Source organism: Cucurbita maxima, unplaced genomic scaffold, assembly GCF_002738345.1.
Source record: "Cucurbita maxima cultivar Rimu unplaced genomic scaffold, Cmax_1.0 Cma_Scf00026, whole genome shotgun sequence".
Classification (NCBI taxonomy): domain Eukaryota; kingdom Viridiplantae; phylum Streptophyta; class Magnoliopsida; order Cucurbitales; family Cucurbitaceae; genus Cucurbita; species Cucurbita maxima.
Window position 1 is genome coordinate 3,400,835 of NW_019272042.1, and position 20,317 is coordinate 3,421,151.

The 20,317-nt window shown below is 34.7% G+C and overlaps 1 protein-coding gene and 1 long non-coding RNA gene across 3 annotated transcripts; both read left to right on the top strand.

The window, feature by feature from the left end:
• The first annotated feature begins 1,014 nt into the window (after window positions 1-1,014).
• LOC111499333 (calcium-binding protein KIC) lies at window positions 1,015-1,691 on the top strand. Its single transcript, XM_023150909.1, has one exon. It carries the CDS (start codon window positions 1,173-1,175, stop codon window positions 1,545-1,547), a length of 375 nt encoding a protein of 124 aa, XP_023006677.1. The 5' UTR covers window positions 1,015-1,172; the 3' UTR covers window positions 1,548-1,691.
• A 9,321-nt stretch (window positions 1,692-11,012) lies between these two features.
• LOC111499343 lies at window positions 11,013-17,759 on the top strand. Of its 2 annotated transcripts, none has more exons than XR_002720926.1 (3): window positions 11,013-11,041; window positions 12,579-12,584; window positions 17,680-17,759. It is a non-coding gene; the product is annotated as an uncharacterized LOC111499343 (long non-coding RNA). The 2 variants fall into 2 exon arrangements; XR_002720927.1 differs by lacking the exon at window positions 12,579-12,584 and adding an exon at window positions 13,891-13,896 and having other exon boundaries at window positions 17,680-17,746.
• Window positions 17,760-20,317: the final 2,558 nt, after the last annotated feature.

Consider the following 20,317-nt stretch of genomic DNA (forward strand, 5'->3'; position numbering starts at 1 on the left):
ATAAAATCCAAATCCCATATAAATTCAAACAACGAAACTCCTAAGAAACTTCTTAAGAAACTCCAAACCCTCCCATCAACAATCATCTCATTCCCATCTCTCTCTTGATTTCGTCTATACACACTATTTTCTCTTTCTCATGCAACTTCCTCGAACCTTCTAGTTCTCATTCCAATTATTTTCACCCGTATACGTGTCCCTTCCTACGTTCTTATCAGCACGATCCAAAATTACTGAATGAAACTACTACAATACATCTAGTTTAAAAAATGTCTTTAGTATCACTAAAGGAAATTGATCCTCTCTTTCACTTCTCAAATTTTCAAATCGTGGGTTGATTAGATGGAATTGAGAAGTTTTTGGACCCATTCAAATTATTGGAATGGTAAATTCTTCATCCCTAACAACTCTTATTAAATCATGAACCTAATCCAATCTAACAATAGGATTTAATTAATTCAAGTGGTTAGGGTCTTTTTTTTCCTTCAAATTTTTTATTTTAATAGAAGTAGACCGTTAGTAAAATATCTATTTACTTATTTATAAGTATTTAATTAAAATTTACCGCTCAATTTCAATATATTTTAAAAAATTATCTTTTTAAGAATAATGAATGAATAAATAAAAAATTATACTTATGAAATTAAATATTAATAAAATAAATACCAATTTGATTGTGATTTTTTTTTTCTTTTTGGGTTGTTTCCTTCTTGACTTAAAGATTTTAGCGTATTATGTATATATATATATATATATAATTGTATATTAAGTAGAAATTTATAATTTAAATTTAACAACAAAATTTGAATGAGGTTCCATCTCATCTAATTTGAAGAATATTTATCGGTTGATTTGATTTCATTTATAAAGTTTTCTATTATTTGAACCCAACCTAACACTCCCACTTTGTATCTCATTCAAACTATTTTATTTGGTACATTTTCTCTCTCCTACTAGTGGAGTAGAAAACTAAAGGATGGTTAGCCACTCATAGGGAAATATTTTCTATATCCTCCGTTTTATGTATTTAAAGATTGGGGGTATCATAGACAGGTAAGATTGGATGATTTTGAGGGAAACTTTGACATCAACAATTGCCATTTCAACAAATCCATCACCGAAGCTCTAAATATAACTCCCTCTTCATTTCTCCATCTCTATCACCTTCTGCAATGGATCAAAATCAACATACCTCAAGTAGAGTAGTTGAAGAGTACGAAGACTTGTTGCCACTGATGGCCCAGAAGCTGGACGTTGAGGTGTTTGTGGCCGAGCTTTGCAGTGGTTTTCGGCTGCTGGCCGATGCATCGAAAGGGGTGATAACAGCGGAGAGTTTACGGCGAAACTCGGCATTGTTGGGAATGGAAGGGATGAAGAAGGAGGAAGCGGAGTCGATGGTGAGGGAAGGAGACCTTGATGGAGATGGAGCTCTCAATGAAATGGAATTTTGTATTTTGATGGTGAGGCTTAGCCCAGGAATGATGGAAGACGCTGAGGGTTGGCTTCAAAAGGCGCTTGATGAAGAACTAAGTAAAGTTTCTTGTTAGTGTTTTGTGTTCATGTGATTGTAATTTATTGAATCGATAATGAACTCAAATAACAGTGTACTTGTTGTTTAATGATTTAAGAACATGGGATCTGTTTGTAGTTTAATCTGAATTATAAGAATTGCTGATTCGATAATATCTGAATTTAGTGTTTTAAAACTATGTTTGTTTTCTTACCAGTTGTTTATGATGGGTTTTATGTTTCTTAAAGAAAACATTTGAATTCGTCGTTTTTTTTTCTTTTTGTTTAAAACACAAATACTAGTGAGAACAAGGGCACGTGCATAGTGTCACTGTCATGCTCGTCTAGAGCGTGTTGTTCATGACCGCATGCCTATACCAAGTCAAACCCTTTATGTTTTTACATGTTACTTTGGTATTTATAAGGGAGTATGTACTATAGGGAATATGACTAATTGTCAACTTTGCCCTACTAATTGTTATTATACCGAATCATTGTTGTTGTTCTTTTGCTTGCATATATAACACCAATTTCAATTTCTAAAATCTTGCTCTCAAAATGTCTCTTTCAAAATCTCTCTCTACCCCCGTTTTCTAAAACTTTTTTCTTGAATCAGGGACAGAAGCTTGAGCATACGTCACTTGGCCGTAGGCAATGTAAGAACGAATTGACTTAACTCGCTTATTGCTAGGAAGCGAGTGCAGCACAATCACAAGTTCGTTGCCATCAAAAGTGCAATTGTGACACTACAAGTCTTAGATCGACCTTAAATTTATGATGATTAATCTTAGATTTAAAGATGATTCGTCCAGGAATTAGCTTGATCGAGACTAACCCAATAAACATGTTTAACTTCAAACCTAAAACAAAATTTGAAAAGAAAAGATAACATGCTTGAAACACAAGAACTCATATTAAAAAATGATTATCCAAGTTGAATAAAAGCTTTTAAATAGGCCAAAATTGTAATTCAATTGTGTTAAAAGCTATTAAATGAAAATTAAAAAAAAAATAAATAAATAAGGCACATCAAAAGGTCCAAATGGTTAGTTCAACTATTAAAAACATTGTATTAAAAATTATTAAATGAAAATTGAATAAAATAAAGCTTATAACATGAAAATTCCATAATGGTAGTTCAACCTAACAAAGACAAAAGTCTTTAAAGTGGTTTCAAAAGGTTATTTATTCATTTTGTAACGATTCGTGTTTCTCGAATAAAATAAAATAAAATAAAAATAAAATAAATAATTAAATGTAATCTCCCCGGAAATCGAGAGATTTCCTGTCAGATTTTTAATACCTAATAGAAACATTAATATTTCTCTAAGTTTTCTTATCCTAAAACCCTAGAATGTCTTATTGGAAAATGTCTTGAGATTATTTTTATATTCCTATGCCAAACCTTTTACATCCCTAGAAAACGATTTTCTCTCCAAACTTTCTTCCGAAACGTTGGGATTGCTCTTCGGAGGAAGAATCAAGTGGAAGTAAGGTATTGATGTCGGGATCATTGTGTCAAAGAAGGCTGACCGTCAAAAATCGATGTTGAGGATGTGAGATTGTTGGCGCGTCGCCGGAATTGAGGAGGCGAAAACTAGGATTTCATAGCTTGTCGGGTAAGGAAGGCAAGGTTTTTGGAATTGGGTCGAGCCGCAGATGCATGCCCAACAGCTCCGGTAGCTTCGCACGCATACACAGTGCGACTCGGCTTGCACGTGTACGAAATCGGCTCGGTTCCGTCAATTCCAGCAGCTTGGCTTGGCGACTTACTTGGTCGGCTCAACAGCTCGGCTTATCGGCTCAATATCACTATAATATATTAATTCCAAGGTTTTTGTCCCTTCTGAAACCGTTTGTTCCCTTAGTTTTACCATCCAAGGTCAGTATGGTTCCTAACTATTAAAGACAGATTGGGTCGGGGTTTATTTTGATAAATGACATGAGATTTAGCTAGGGTGTGTTATGAAAGGTTCCTAAGTTTTTATGTGGTTATTATAGGATGTATTTAACCGTTGGGATTAACTTGTTGTGAGTGACTTCAACCAAAGCCATTGAGGTAAGTGACCTTATTGTTGGAGATATTTTACTACGTGTTATATGATGGTGCGTGCCCTGTGGCCCCTGCATGCACCATGTTTTATTATGTGATATGATTATATGATATATGAAATATGTGACTGTTTATGCTATGTATGTTGTTTAGTCTGATGTGATGTGTAATGCATGTAACGATATGTTGTTCTTGAATGATTATGACATGATTGTATGGAATGTTTGAATGTAAACAACATGAATTGTATGACATGAAATACGATAAACTGTCTGGAATCATAACCCCAATAGGAATATGTATGAAATGTAAATTTAAAATGAGGACATGAAGCATGGAACGTGACAGAGGGGTTATGTTCATTAATGATAAATGTAGAAGTAGTGGGGACCTCATGCATTATGTGTGTTCATGCATCTGGGGGATACCCTTATCCCATCACGAGGGTACGGACACATACATCCAATGGCAGGACAATGATCGTTATGCTTTGCATAGCGCTGCCGTGACGGTTACTAGTTTTAACGAGTCCCAGCATAAAGGGCTCCTAGAGTATGCCCACCGGATAAGGAAAGTGGCTCAGCGGTGTTCGAACTAGCTGGTGAGCCCATACTCGCATATATGGGCTGTGTGTAGAGTATATGGTACACGTCCACAATTACCCGTTAGGACAACACCGTAGGGAAAACGAAATGAAACGAAAGATAGGTCCCATCAATTCATTGCATTTGATTGTTGCATTTAACCCCAATAGTAGAGTCACTTACTGAGTATTTCTTTAAATACTCAAGTCACGTGCTGCTACATTTTTCAGGTTAAGGCAAGGCATTTCTGTACGGCTGACGACGACATCACAACTCGAGACCACGACACATGCATAGGGTAGTGGCATTTATTTTCTTACTTGGGCTAGACTAGGATGTTTTTTAACTTAAACTCTTATTCATTTTATTTAGTCTTTGGTTGTATCGTTTTAAAGATGTTTTCGAAACATGTAAGTCCATGGCTGTATTTTAAGATAAATGTTATGTTTTATGGAATTTAAATGAAGTATTTCTCATTCAATGTTTATGGTACGTATACAGTAGCGACCTTAAATTAAGTAGAAAATTTCGGGTCGTTACAATTAAAATCTTAAATAATGACTTTTAATCACTTGAAAATTTTAGAGGCTTATCTCTGTGAATTTAATGAAGTTTCAAACATTATTTAAGGCTCGAATTTCTACAATGCTAGACGACTCGAATTCATTACTGTATATATTTAAGTCATTTTAAAGCAGAAGAATAAAAGCATTAATATTGCAAACTCATACATTTTCACATATGACAATCAAACGTGGTACGCGTATCCTTTAAAATCAATCACTAGAACACCAAATTAAAAAGACAAAAAAAATAAAAAATAAAAAAAATTATAAATAGTGTATACGAAAATTATAAATAGTGTATAAGAAAGGTTTAGGTAACTTAAGAATGAATTATTAGCCGGATGTGATATACATATAAAACATCCCAACAGAATCTCCGGACAACAAATGGTCCCTTCTATCACAATCTCTATCGGTCTTTTCGTTAGCTGAAAATACTTTTTTTAAGAGTGGATATTGAAAATAACCAACAAAGTGTACCAATTTTATCTCTTATTCTTTCCACTTCTTTTTTCATTAGGTCACAAATGGAGTCTCTTTAAACAATGACATCATATTCCTTTAGGGCTTCATCTTCGAACAATGGTTAATATTATTACTTAATCCTACCATACTTTACTCTATTTAAAGTCTAAAAATAACATTCAATTTTTTTTTTTTAAAAAAAGATAAATGTTAGAGATAACTAACCTTTCACATGTCTCTTTGTTTTGGATATATGTCTCTTTGTTTTGGATATAAGCTCTTATGACTTTACTTTTGGTTCAATCCACTGAAAATGTCCGTAGTATTGGAGATAATGTCTACCACTTATTTTACTATGATCCTCTCCTTTCTTATTCAATATAGAACTTTGGTCACACAACAACAATTCTCACCTCGAAGGAAGGATCACAAAGTCTCCTCTCTAATAGTCATCTTTCAATATTTACCCTCGAGTAGTCACTTTTAACTAGATAAACTTTATTTCACCATAGCATAATCATTATCTGATTAGCTTAACCGCATCTCAATATACCTATATCATTATGGTTAAGTTAGGAGCATGATTGTAATACCAATTAGTTTGGATAATGAGCCAATACATATCTCCACAATATTATGATATTGTTCACTTTGTTAAAGAAGGGATACTTTTGGCTGAACATGAGAGATGAAATCATGCAATATACCAAGAAGTGCCTTATTTTCCAACAAGATAAGGTAGAGAAAACCAAAGTCTCATGACTCCTCGAACTCTTGTCGACATCAACGAGGCCTTAGAAAAGTGTGTCACTTTATTTCATCACACATTCACAATGTAGGAGAACATGAAGCAATCTTAGTTATCTTTGACCCATTTTTGAAGTATGCCACACCCAAGCAATGCTTAGCCGAACTGACAACCCAGTTATTCTTCAGACACGTGGTGAAGTTATGGGGCATTTAAACGAGTATTGTTGGTGACAGATACTGTCGATTTATAGGAACCTTTTGGACAAAATTGTTTGGATTCTTGGTGAAAACCCTGAACATCTTATCGAGCTACCATCCAAGGCAAATGAACAAATTGAGAGATTCAACTACTTGCTAGAAGAGTACTTGTGACACTTTTTCGACTACTATCAGAAAAATTGGGCAGAGTTACTTGATGTCGCCTAATTCTACTTCAACTCCCAGATAAGCTCCTCTACAGGTAAGAATCCTTTTGAAATGGTAAGTGGATGGCAACCATCCCTGTCCCACATTATTGACCAACCGCATGTAGTGAAGAACCTGTAATCCCAGAACTTCACGAAAGAATGGAAACAAACAACAGACATAACCCAAGCTTATTTAGAGAAAGCTTCTAAACATATGAAAAAGTAGGCGAATAAAAAGTGTCGTTCCCTCAAGTTGTGAGTTGGAGATCAAGTACTCATCAAACAATTCCGAAGCCAAAAAGACCAAAAACTCATCAAGAAAAATGAAGGACCGTTTGAAATCCTTTAAAAGGTCAGGCTACATCTTACATGATAACACTGCCCACAAGGATGAAAATTCACCATGTAATCCATGTGAACAACCTGAAGCCTTAACACCCTATTTCGAATGATATCAGCCGCAACATTGCCACGAGACCTCAAATCGACCTCAAACAAATGGAAACCAAAGAAGTCGAAACTATCCTAGTTGAAAGAGTCAGGAAAATCTAAAGACAATTGTTTGAGAATTCTTGGTCAAATGAAAACACCTTCCTAAAAAAGAAATTAGCTAGTAAAGTGCCAAAGATCTTAATTCGGCGAGGACCCATATTGAAAATTTTGAACATAGACAATTGATAGGGACATCAACCATTTAGGTGGGAGAGGATGTTATGGTCATGCTCGTCTTGGACTTGTTACCCATGGTGCATGCCCATGACACGCCAAACCCCTTTACTTGCTTTCATATTGTATTACTTTCTTAAGTTTATTTATGTTGTATGACTATTCCCCGAAATCAAAAAGTACTAGAGGTGGACCAAGTATTCATCAAACCTCCCACGACCAAGTATTCTAATCTCTCTTACCTACATGTTTTCAATGCAATTGACTTTCACAGTACTTACTTCCAACATGTTTTAAATGATTTTCCACGCCTCCGTTTTCTAAAACATTGTCTCTCAAAACTTAGCTCGAGGCTCGACCATACACAAGAATTATCCGTGAAATTAGATTTTGACACGATTAACTTATTCACATGGTTAGAACAACCACTGCACAATCGCTAGTCCACTACGGAAAAAAGTGCAATTATGACGTGGAGCAACTTTTGTGCCCATTGATACTGGAGCCATATCCTCTTCAACAAGTTTATTTCACAAAGGTAGTTGTGATCCTCTAAACATTCTCAGCATAGCAATCTGATGGCACTTCATATCATATGTTCTTAAGACACTACCCTAGATAAACCAACTTTTCTAATACAAGTACTTACCCTAACAATTTCCAATAGTAAAACTAGTCTCCCACATTCTAACCTACTCATATAAATATATGGGAATTACCGTTTATCTTCTTCCCTCTCATCACCTGCAGTCCAATTGGGTCGCTATTAATTTTCTTTAACGCTGGTTTAATTTTCTTCATGTATTCATGTATTTTTAAGAGGGAGGTTACAAATTTAAAGTCATTTCAATTTTATTTCAATTTTAATCTCTCACAGGTAGAATTAAAGCTTGTTTACTTAACTCCCAAAATGAATAACTCCTTTAATAAATATGCATGTAAGTTATTTATAGACCAATGTTCTTTCTTCATTGAAATATTGTTATAAATAGTCAAGGTACTAGACTTTGGTAAGGTAAATAGTTTTAAATTCAACAATGGCAAAAGAAACTTGCATCATCGGAGCATTGGTGGTCCTTTTGTTAGTAGTAAATTTGCAAGGCTTTGTTCGACTTACAAAAGCAGATAATGACTACAATTCACCGATATGGGACCGGTGGCTAGACGAAGGTAGAGCTCCATATTTAAGACCATGCTTGAATCTAATGAAGAGTGCTAAATGTCAAGTGCAACTCTACAATAATTACTTCAATATTAGAAAGAAAAAAGTGGACTTAAATTGCTGCGTTTTCGTCAAAGTCATGGGAAAGAAGTGTGCACGCCACTTTGCAGGTTGTTTCGAATATCCATCACTTGAAGTTTATAAGCCTAACCCTATGAAGCTCTACAAAAGTTGTGTTGCAAGACTTTCTTCAATACCTTGAAATTATAGATGAATTCACCTGATCTATTTATAATAAACTTAATAACCTTAAAAGGTTTCTATCTATTGTCTTTAATTGTATTTAAATAGAATATGATCTCAATCTTACTCACTATTAATAAAATTAAATCTTAAATAATAACTTTTAACCACTTTAAGGATGGTAGATGCTTATATCGGTGAATTTAATGAATTTTGGAACTGAAGTAACGGCTCGAATTTCTACCATTCTGGACAAATTCGAGTTTGTTACTATATATATTTATATCATTTTAAATCACATGAATACATGTATCTCGCAAACTCATACATTTTAACATATACCAGTCAAATTTTGTACAGTAACCTTTAAAATCAATCACAAGAACACTCAATTAAAAAAAATCATAAATAATGTACCGAGTTTGCAAATAGTTACGAGAATGGTCTAGGTAACTTAAGAATGAATTATTAGAATAATGTGAAATATAAATAAAACATGTCGACCGTCTCTCGTGACAACAAATAGTCTCTTCTGTCAGAGTCTCTACACGCCTTTTCCCTTAGCTGAAAACACTTTTTTAAAGAGTGAAATTGAAAATAACCAAGTGTACCAATTTTATCTCTTATTCGTTCGACCTTCTTTTTTTCGTACGGTAACAAATATAGTCTCTTTAAACAATGACATCATATTTCTTTAGGGCTTCATCTTCTAGTAAGTAAACAATGATTAGTATTATTACTTAATCCTATGTTACTTTACTCCATTTAAGGTCCAAAAAAAAAAAACATTCAACATTTTATCGAAGATATATGTTAGAGACATCGAACCTTTCAGATGGCTCCACAATGATACTATATTATTTTTTTTTAACTTAAGTTCTTATAACTTTACTTTTTGTTTCACCCTTTAATTTACTATAATCTTGGTCTTACACACCAACAATTCTCACCTTAATGAAGGACCACCAAGTTACCCCTCAAATAGTCATCTTTCAATGCTTACCTTAGAATAGTCACTTTTAACTAGGCCATCTTCCTTTCACCATATCATATTCGCTATCTAATTAGCTCGACCACATCTCACTATGGCTATATCCTTACAGTTAATTTAGGAGCATGATTATAATATCAATTGGTAGGGATAAATAACCCTCTACAGATCTCAATAATGACATGATATTGTCCACTTTAAATAAAAGCTCTCCTAGTTTTATTTTTTGAATCATCCAAATGGCTTCATATTTATGGACATATTATTCCCAACTTATATACCCATGATTTTCTCGTTTCCTAATCAAATCTTGGACTTTTGTAGCTCTATAGTAATTTTTCTACGGAACCTAAACCACCAAATCTTTCCTCAAAATAGTCATTCATTTGTGTTTACTCTTGAATAATCACTTTAGCCAGGTCAATTTCCTTTAGAAGAACGCACTCCATGTCTAATTATCTCCACCATGAGTCACGTTCATTTATGCTTGCTCTAGAGTAATCACTTTTAACCAAGTCAATTCCCTTTACCAGAACACACCCCGATCTAATTAGTTCAACCATAAGTCACTATAACTATGTCATCGAGGCACATATACATGGCTAAGTCAGGGACATGCTATTGATATCACATTTTAGGGGCACAAAAACCATCCATATCCATAATCATAAAATTAGTTTTATTTTTAGTTTCACCCAAAATATCTCATACTAATGGAGATAATGTCCATCACTTATTTATCCATGATCTTCTTTTGTCCTAGCAAATGTGCTATTTGATTACACTCCAACAATATTCATTCAAAGTAGAAAACCTTATATCATCACTTATATTTGTTGAAGAGAGAAATTCTCAAAGACAGAATGAAAACTATTCCCTTTCCATTTTTTTGCCATCAAAATCAAGAATGTGTTCTCTTCTATGATTGTTTATGATTCCTTAACTAAAGCTATAAAACTCATCAACCAAACTAATAGAGTAAGAATCATAAAAAAATAGTTGATTATACAGGAAAAATTTAACCAAAGAAATTTCCATAAAATCCTTTAGTTTCACACAATCTAGTTCTAGAAATACACATTAACCAACAATCCATAAATTTTTTATTTTTTATTTTAATGAAAGTAGGATTAGGTGGGAGTTTTTTTAATTCATTTTTTAACACCCCTAGGTATTAAAACATCACAAAAAGTGCAAACTTACGATGGAGGTTACAAACTTAATGTAATTTATATTTTAACCTCTTCTGTGTGGTAGAATTAAATCTTTTTGAAAAAACAGAGTGTGTTTGTAAGGACACTTTTCAAAGTCTTTCTTTAGAAAATATGTTTCAATATGGTTGTACCACGCACGTGGAGCTGTGTTCAAACCATATAAAGCCTTTTTCAAGTCATGTACTCTATTCTCTTCCCTTGATCACATAATCAAGAGGTTGTGTCACATAAACCTCCTCATCCAACTCTCCATGAAGAAATGTTGATTTAGCATCCAATTGAAACACAATCCACCTCTTTTGAACTGCTAGAGCAAGTATCAATCGTATAGTGTTTATACAAGCTATAGGGGCAAAGTGTTCTGTGTAGTCCACGCCATGCTGCTATGTGTATCCTTTAGTGTATAGTATACTTTGTTCGAGGGGAGGATTGTTGAGAGGGAGTCCCACATTGGCTAATTTAGGGATTGATCATGGGTCTATAAGTCCACGCTATGCTGCTATGTGTATCTTCATTGGTATGAGGCCTTTTGGGGAAGCACAAAGTAAAGCCACGAGGAGCTTATGCTCAAAGTGTTCAATATTATACAATTGGAGAAATCTGTGATTTCTAACATGGTATCAGAGTCATGCCTTAAACTTAGTCATGTCAATAGAATCCTCTAATATCGAACAAACAACTGTAAGCCTTGATGGTGTAGTCAAAAGTGACTAAAGTGTTGAACAAAGCTTCGATTAAGGGGACGTTGTTCGAGGGATCCATAGGCCTCAAGGGAGGCTCTATAGTGTACTTTGTTCGACGGAAGGATTGTTGAGAGGGAGTCCCACATTGGCAAATTTAGGGAATGATTATGAATTTTTAATTACGCAGTTTGCTTCTTCAATTTTTTCTCTCTTCCTTAGGCCTTTTGTCTCATTTTCTCGTCCCTTCGCTTAAGATCCCACAACCTTAAGTCTCTATCCAATTCTCCTTCACACCCGAAGCAATGGGTGCATTCGTGTAACTTAATAGAGAAGCACGACATCACCATTTATTTGAAAATAAACTCCTCATCAGTGATGTGACTACGGAAAATCATTATAGAAAGACGTTAGGCTTACTGTGGTGTGTTCCGAGTCGTCGTTCTCCAATTAAGCAGCGGGTGTTGTCCATTACAGCGCAAGATTGAATCTCTCTGTCTCGCCGACGTCGTGCTCCGAGAAAGGTTTTCGTTGAATTTCCTTCTCTCTATGTTGTGTTACTCCCAAATAGCAAACTCCCAAATAGCAAGAGGTTTAGTGTTCAGTTGGTTGGCGGGTTGAGGGAGTGTGGTCTTCGTAGGGATCGTGGGTTGGTTGAAAATATCCCATACTATTTATCCATAATCATAAAATTGGCTTCACTTATTTACCCAAGATCTTCTTTTGTCCTATCAAAGGTGCGAATTGATTACATTCCAACAATATTTATACAAAGTAGAAAGCCTTATATCATCACTTATATTTGTTGAAGAGAAAATTCTCAAAGACGGAATGAAAACTTCTCCCTTTCCGTTTTTGTTGTCGAAATTAAGAGTGTGTTCTCATCTACAATGGTTTAGGATTCCTTAACCAAAGTTATAAAACTCATCCAGACAAATCTAATGGAGTAATAATCATCTAAAATCAAAGAAATTTCCATAAAATCCTAAAGTTACCATTTAAAACTCTAGGGATTGAAATCAATTTTCACAACCTTTCTTTTCTAAATTTGGCTCACAATCTCTAATAAATGAAAGTCCTCAAGAACTCTCACCAACTCCTAAATATTCATGATTTGAGCTATTTAGCTCAAACTTATCTGGTGATTATATATTTTACTTATGAATTTTCATTAGGATTAGTCATTCAATTCATTTAAAATTATTTCAGTTCCATTCCATCTAATTTTAGAAAAACACATAAACCATCTAATCTATAAAATTTTTATTCATTTGAATCTTAGGATTAGATTTGAGTTTTTTTTTTTTTTTTATAATCATTTAATTTTTTTAACACCCCTGCTTATTAAAACATTACAAAAAGTGCAAATGTAAGATGGAGGTTACAAACTTAATGTCATTTATATTTTAACCATCTTTCCTGTGGTAGAATTAAATCTTGTTTACCAAACTCCCAAAATGAATAACTCCTTTAATAAATATGGATGTAAGTTATTTATGTTACACTAATGTTCTTTTTTGATTGAAATGTTCTATAAATAAACAGCGCAAAGGTAAATAGTTTAAAATTCAACCATGGCAAAAGAAGCTAGCACACTTGGAGCAATGGTGGTCCTTTTGTTAGCAGTCAATTTGCAGGGCTTTATTGGAGTTACAAGGGCAGATGATGACTACAATTCACCGATATGGGACAGGTGGCTAGACGAAGATAGAGCTTACTATTTAAGACCGTGCTTGAATCTAATGAAGAGTGCGAAATGTCAAGTGCAACTCTATAATAATTACTTCAATCTTAGTAAAGAGGAATTGGACTTGAATTGTTGCGTTTTCGTCAAAGTCATGGGAAAGAAGTGTACTCTTAACTTTGTGGGTTGGTTTGACTATCCAATTTTTGAAATTTATAAGCCTAACCCTATGAAGCTCTACAAAAGATGTATTGCAAGGCTTTCTTCGTCCATTCCACCTGTGCCACTATAATCTTGAAATGATAGATTAATTCTTATGATTTATTAATAATAAACTTGATAACCTTAAAAGTTTCTATCTTTTTAATTTTTCAATTTAATCTCTTGTTTTTATTTATATTTAAATAGAATATGATCTCAATCTTACTCACGGAAGATAAAATTAAAATCTTAAATAACAACGTTTAACCACTTTAGATGCTTATATTGGTAAATTTAATGAATTTTCAAACATGTTGTAACGGTTAGAAATTATAGATCTCCACACTAATGCTATGATATTGTCCATTCCGAACATAAATTCTCATGGCTTTGCTTTGGGTTCCCCAAAAGGCTTCATTGGGGTCCTTAAGATTGTCCAAACCCCTAATGAACTCCTCTATTTGGTCCACCTCAGCCGGCGACGGAATCCCGAAGTTCATAAACTCGTTTTTGTCATCCCTCCACGCGTTCACAAGCATCAACGTGGCAACTCCGAACGGCGAAATGCAGTTGACACGTATACCATAGCGGCCAAGTTCGCAGACAGTGTTCTTAGTGAGGCCGACAATGGCATGTTTGGATGTTGTGTAGGCGTGTGGACCCATTCCTTCTGAAACGCTTGCCACGCTAGCAGTCGAGATTATGCAACTGGGAGCTTTGGGTATCATCACACACGTCGCGTGCTTTATGCCTAATGCGATGCCTTTGACGTTCACACACATCACCAGATTGAAGTCGTCGGGATCATGATACAGCTCCTGTGACGTAAAACTACCCATAATTTTTCTATCCTCCAAATCTCCTACATAAAACACTAAAACTTTTGCAACATTCCCTCCCTTAAGGCTTCAGAACTCATCAGGATCACTCTAATCAGAACGAGTTGGAACATTCTAAGTTCATGATTCCGACGAGTTGGAACATTCTGAAGGCTTCTAATTTTTTTATTAAGAAAAACACCCATAATTTTCTGCTGAAATCATCAATAAAGTTGGAATATACCTTTTGTGGTTGTTTGACATAGGTGAAATTCAACCACATATATAGTTGAAGTGGCTTTGATGCTCTCCACATACTTTCTCGTGGAAATTGTCTTTTATTTTACTTTCCCAACGGACAATCTTCACATAATAAATTAGAACATACAAGTTCTCACAAGCCATGAACCATCTACATCTGTTTTAGAGTTTTGAGACCTCCCAAATTTAGGTGACCATACCGGTAGTGCCAAAGATTCTCCAAATTATGTGCAGGAGTGTGAAAACATTGATCCTCTAAGATTGAATCTTGGTAAGAAGGATAAACATCCTATTTATAGATATGCTTGTCTTTGATAAGATCTCTCTCACAGTGAAGGGTAGTCAAGCCTTTCTTCAATTGACCAATGATTAAGAGGTTAATTTTCGATTGAGAAACATAAAATGATTGTCTTTTGACTGAGCAATTCATCTCGTGAAAAAATCAATAAAAACTGACCAAGAAACTTTGTTTGAAGGAAAGGAAAACAGAAAAGCTGAAGAAACTTTGAGATTTGATTCTGCTGGAAAAAACACTGAGAATGTTTCTCATTGATGGGACTATTTAAAACAACCTATCATCTAAAAATGGCCAAATTGGCCAACAAATCTTGGGGCTAAAGATGCTGAAATGGCCAGCTAAAAATACTCTCTCCCACTCTACCTGTATTTCGTTAATTCAAATAACCCTCTAATTAATGAAAACATGAATAACCTAAGGAAAAGAAAAAAACAATCTTTTATCTAACATAAAATATCTCTGTGATAACGTGGGAGATGTTATTAACTTGGAGATGAATGCATTCTTTTCCTGTCACACCAACGTTGGAGTTGTCACCTAGCTTTACAAACTTGTGAAAGCCTTCATCTAGTTTTGAAAAGAATTCTTTATATTCGCATGTGTGGTTGTTGCAGTCTGAATCTAAGAATCATAAATAATCATTCTTTTGTTATTACAGCTTTTGGAGCTTCAATTTCAGACAAACAACCTGTTGAGTCCTCCTTTTGTTCTACCATCACTTCAACATATGTCATTAGAAGCAGCGGTTCAGAAGTTTCAGTCAAATGAACTTGTGATTCCTTTCCCTCGTACTTCTTGGAACATTCATACTGAAAATGACCAAGGTCATGACAATAAAAACACTCAACAAAACTTTTGTTACCTAATGTCCCACGTCCTCGTCCTCTACCTTGAAATGTGCCACCTCACAATTTGTTCTCCTTGTACTACTGTCAAGAGCGAGCTTCAATGCCTGCTCTTCCACAATAAGTTATTGCATACGTTCTTCATGAACTAGTAGACTACTCTGCAATTCGTCAATGGTCATGATCTCCAAATCATTGGATTCTTCAATAGAGCAAGCCACGTAATCAAACTTTGAAGTCATGAAGCGAAGGATTTTCTCAATAATGCTAACATCACTCATCTTTTCAGCATGAAAATGTATTTTATTAGCAATTGTGAGAGTACGAGAAAGGAAGTCAGAAACAACCTCACCTTCCTTCATATGAAGGATCTCAAGGTCCTTGCGGAGAGCCTGTAGTTGTGCTCATTTCAACTTTGTATTTCCTTGAAATTTTTTCTTCATTGAATCCCAATTTTCTTTATCCAAAATAGTCTCCAGAATTGAGCGATCGATGGCCGAGAAAATGTATTTCTAAGCTCTTAAGTCTTTCAATTTCCGATTTGCTACCTCCTCTTCATCTCAGTAATCAGCATCATCTGCTACAGCAAAGATCCCAGACTCAACTATTTAACTTTAGATCGAAGAAAGTTCTCCATTAACATGCTCCAATGATCGTAGTGACGAACAAATTTTGGAATTGCTGGTTGAACAAACCTGTTTTTAGTAGTCATCTTTAGTTGTATCTGATAAAGATAAGACTTTGATACCAAATGATAAATTTAATGCATTATTAGAACATAAGTTTGATGAAGGAAGGAAACTCATATATTATGTGAAAAATGAATATATTTATAGTACAATGCTTAACAAAAAAAAGAAAAATAAAATCCTAACAAAGGATGAATATCATGCCAAAACAAAGATTGCAAGACCATAGCAGTGACTGATATTTAGGATTACAAAAAAAAATAAAAATAGCAACTAAAACTTTTGCAACATTCCTCCCTTAAACGGATGATCGAGTCAGGAACTTGACAGACACCAAGACTACATAACTAGAGTCAAAGATTTTGTCATGATATCAGCCACTTGCTCTTTAGTGTGTCAATGTCGTAATATCACAGTTCTATCTTTACTTAAATCATGAGGAAGTGGAAATGAACACCAATGTATTTGCTTTGACCGTGCAAGACTAGATTTCTAGTCAGCTTAATAGTGGACCTATTATCACAGTACACCACTGCAACTCCAATTGGGATGTGATCGAGTTTTTCCAGCATCCTTCTCAACCATATGGCTTGGCAAGCACAAGTTGTAGTGCCAATGAATTCAGCATTAGTAGTGGAGAGTGTGACTACGGGTTGCTTCTTTTATGACCATGAAACAGCTCCTGAACTTAGCAAAAAATGAATAACCTTATGTACCTTTTCTATCCTTCAAATCTCCTACATAATCATTGTCAGTGTAGGTAGTAAGCTCAGTATTACCATCTTGCTTGTAGAAAATATCATATGTGAGTGTCTCTTTTAGGTAACGAAACACTCTTTTAATGGCTTGTAAATGGATTTATTTAGGCTTAGTCAAGTACATACTAAGAAAACTAACAGAAAACATGATGTCAGGTCTGGTAGATGTTAAGTACATTAAGCTTCCTACCATTTGCATGTACAGGGTGTTGTTGGCAGACAAGCTAGTAGAATCTGTAACAAACTTTAATCCAAGTACAAAAGGATTATATGCAGCATTGTGGGCCATATTAAATCTATCCAATACATCCTAGGTATACTTCTTTTGACAAATGAAAATCCCATAAGCTCATTGTGACACTTCTAAGCCAAGAAAATATCGCATTCGTCCAAGATCAGTCATATAAAATGTCTTCATCATGGATTCCTTAACAGAACTCAACAAAGCCTCGTCGTTTCGAGTAAATATGAGGTCATCTACATAAAGACATACAAGCAAGAAAGTACCTTGTAATGACTTTTTGAAAAACAGAGTAGGTTCATAAGGACACTTTTCAAAGCCTCCCTTTAGAAAATAAGTTTCAATACTGTTGTACCACGCACGTGGAGCTTGCTTCAAACCGTATAAAGCCTTTATCACATAACCAAGAGGTTGTGCCACATAAACCTCATCATCCAACTCTCCACGTAGAAATGCTGATTTAACATCCAATTGAAACACAATCCACCTCTTTTGAGCCACTAGAGCAAGGATCAATCATTTAGTGTTCATACATGCTGGTATGTGTATCCTTTTAGTGTATAGTATACTTTGTTCAAGGAGAGGATTGTTGAGAGGGAGTCTCACATTGGCTAATTTAAGGATGATCATGGATTTATAAGTAAGGAAATACATCTCCATTGGTATGAGGCCTTCTATGGTGAGTTTCGAGTCGTCAGTCGCACTTAAGTAGTGTGCGTTGTCCATTTCGGTGCCTCACCAGAATTCTCGAGTTTTCTGGCGATTACATATATATTTTTCTTTATACCGTTTCACATTCATTTATGCTTGCTCTCAAGTAATCAATTTTAACTAAGTCAAATTCCCTTTATCAGAAAACATTCCTATCTAATTATCTCAACCACGAATCACTATAGCTATGTCATCAAGGCACACATACAAGGCTAAGTCAGAAACACACCTTTGATATCACTTTTTAGGGGTACTAAAACCATCCATATCTATAATCATAAAATTGACTTTACTTTTTAGTTTCACCTAAAATATCTCATACTAATGTAAATAATGTCCATCACTTATTTACTCATGACTTTCTTCTGACCTAGCAAATGTGCAGTTTGATTACACTCCAACAATATTCATAGAAGGCCTTATACCATCACTTATATTTGTTAGATAGAGAAATTCTCAAAGACGGAATGAAAACTTCTCCCTTTCTGTTTTGGTAGCCAAAATCAAGAGTGTGTTATCATCTACTACGGATACGAAAAATTTAACCAAAGAAATTTTCATAAATATTTTCACTACATTTATTTTCTAATATTGGCTCACAAACTCTCTTGAATGAAAGTCCTAAATATTCATGATTTAAGCGGGGGAGAAGTTTTTTATTCATGAATTTTCATTAGAATTACTCCTTCAATTCATTTACGACTAACAATAAGTTTGAGTTAGTTTAGTTTTACTAATCTAATTTTAGAAAAACACATCAATCAACTAATCCAACCTATAAAATTTTCATTTATTTAAATTATTTAATTTATTTTAATACTCCTATATATTAAAGCATTACAAAAAGTGCAAAGGTAAGAGGGAGGTTACAAACTTAATGCCATTTATATTTTAATCTCTCCTATGGTAGAATTAAATCTTCTTTATCCAACTCCCAAAATGAATAACTCCTTGTAAATTATTTATGTTACACTAGATTTTCTTGATTGAAATGTTTCGATAAATAGCTACTATACTTGACTTTGGTAAGGTAAATAGTTTTCAATTCAACCATGGCAAAAGAAACTAGCACACTTGTGGTCCTCTTGTTAGTAGTAAATTTACAAGGCTTTGTTCAAGTTACAAGGGAAGATGATGACTACAATTCATCGATATGGGACAGGTGGCTAGACGAAGATAGAGTTTACTATTTAAGACCGTGCTTGAATCTAATGAAGAGTGCAAAATGCCAAGTGCAACTCTATAATGATTACTTCAATCTTAGTAAGGAGGAATTGGCTTGAGTTGTTGCGTTTTCGTCAAAGTCATAAGAAAGAAGTGTACTCTTAATTTTACAGGTTGGTTCGATTATCCAGTTTTTAAAGTTTATAAGTCAAACTCTATGAAATTCTACAAAAGATGTGTTGGGAAGGCTTTCTTCGTCAATTCCACCCATGCCACTCTAACCTTGAAATTATAGATGAATTTTTATGATCTATTAATAATAAAATTGATAACCTTAAAAGGTTTCTATCCTTTTTAACTTTTCAATCTAATCTCTATTCTTTATTTGTATTTAAATATAGTATGATAGGTCAATCTTACTCACTGTAGATGAAATTAAAATTTTAAATAACTTTTAACCACTATGCTTGTATTAGTAAATTTAATGAATTTTCTAACATGTTGTAACGATTAGGAATCACAGATCTTCATACCAATGTTATGATATTGTCCACTCTGAACCTAACCTCTCATGTCTTTGCTTTGTGCTTCCCCAAAAGGATTTATTATGAGGTCCTTACCAGTCAAACCCCTCAGGAACTCCTCCCTTTTGTGCACCTCATCCGGCGATGGAATCCCGAAGTTCATGCACTCATTTCCGTCATCCCTCCACGCGTTAACGAGCATCAACGAGGCAACTTTGAACGGCAAAATGCAGTTGACACGTATACCATAGCGGCCAAGTTCGCAAGCAGTGTTCTTAATGAGGCCGACAATGGCATGTTTGGATATTGTGTAGGCGTGTGGACCCATTCCTCCTGAAACGCCTGCCACGCTAGCCGTCGAAATTATGCAGCAGGTAGCTCTGGGTATCATTACACGCGTCACGTGCTTTATGCCTAATGAGACGCCTTTAACGTTCATACACATCACCCCCTTGAAGTCATCCGGATCATGAAACAGTTCATGTGACGTAAAAATACCCATAATTTTTCTATCCTCCAAAGCTCCTCCATAAAACACTAAAACTTTTGCAACATTCCCTCTCTTAAGGCTTTAGAACTCTTCAGGATCACTCTAATTAGAACGAGTTGGATCATTCTAAGTTCATGATCCCGACGAGTTGGAACATTCTGAAGGCTTCTGATTTTTCTATTAAGAAAACACCCATAATTTTCTTCTAAAATCATCAATAAATGTTGGAATATACCTTTTGCGGCTGTTTGACACACGTGAAATTGGACCACATAGGTTTGAAAGAAGAAGTTGAAGTTGCTTTGACGCTCTCCACATACTTTCTCGTGGAAATGGTTTCTAT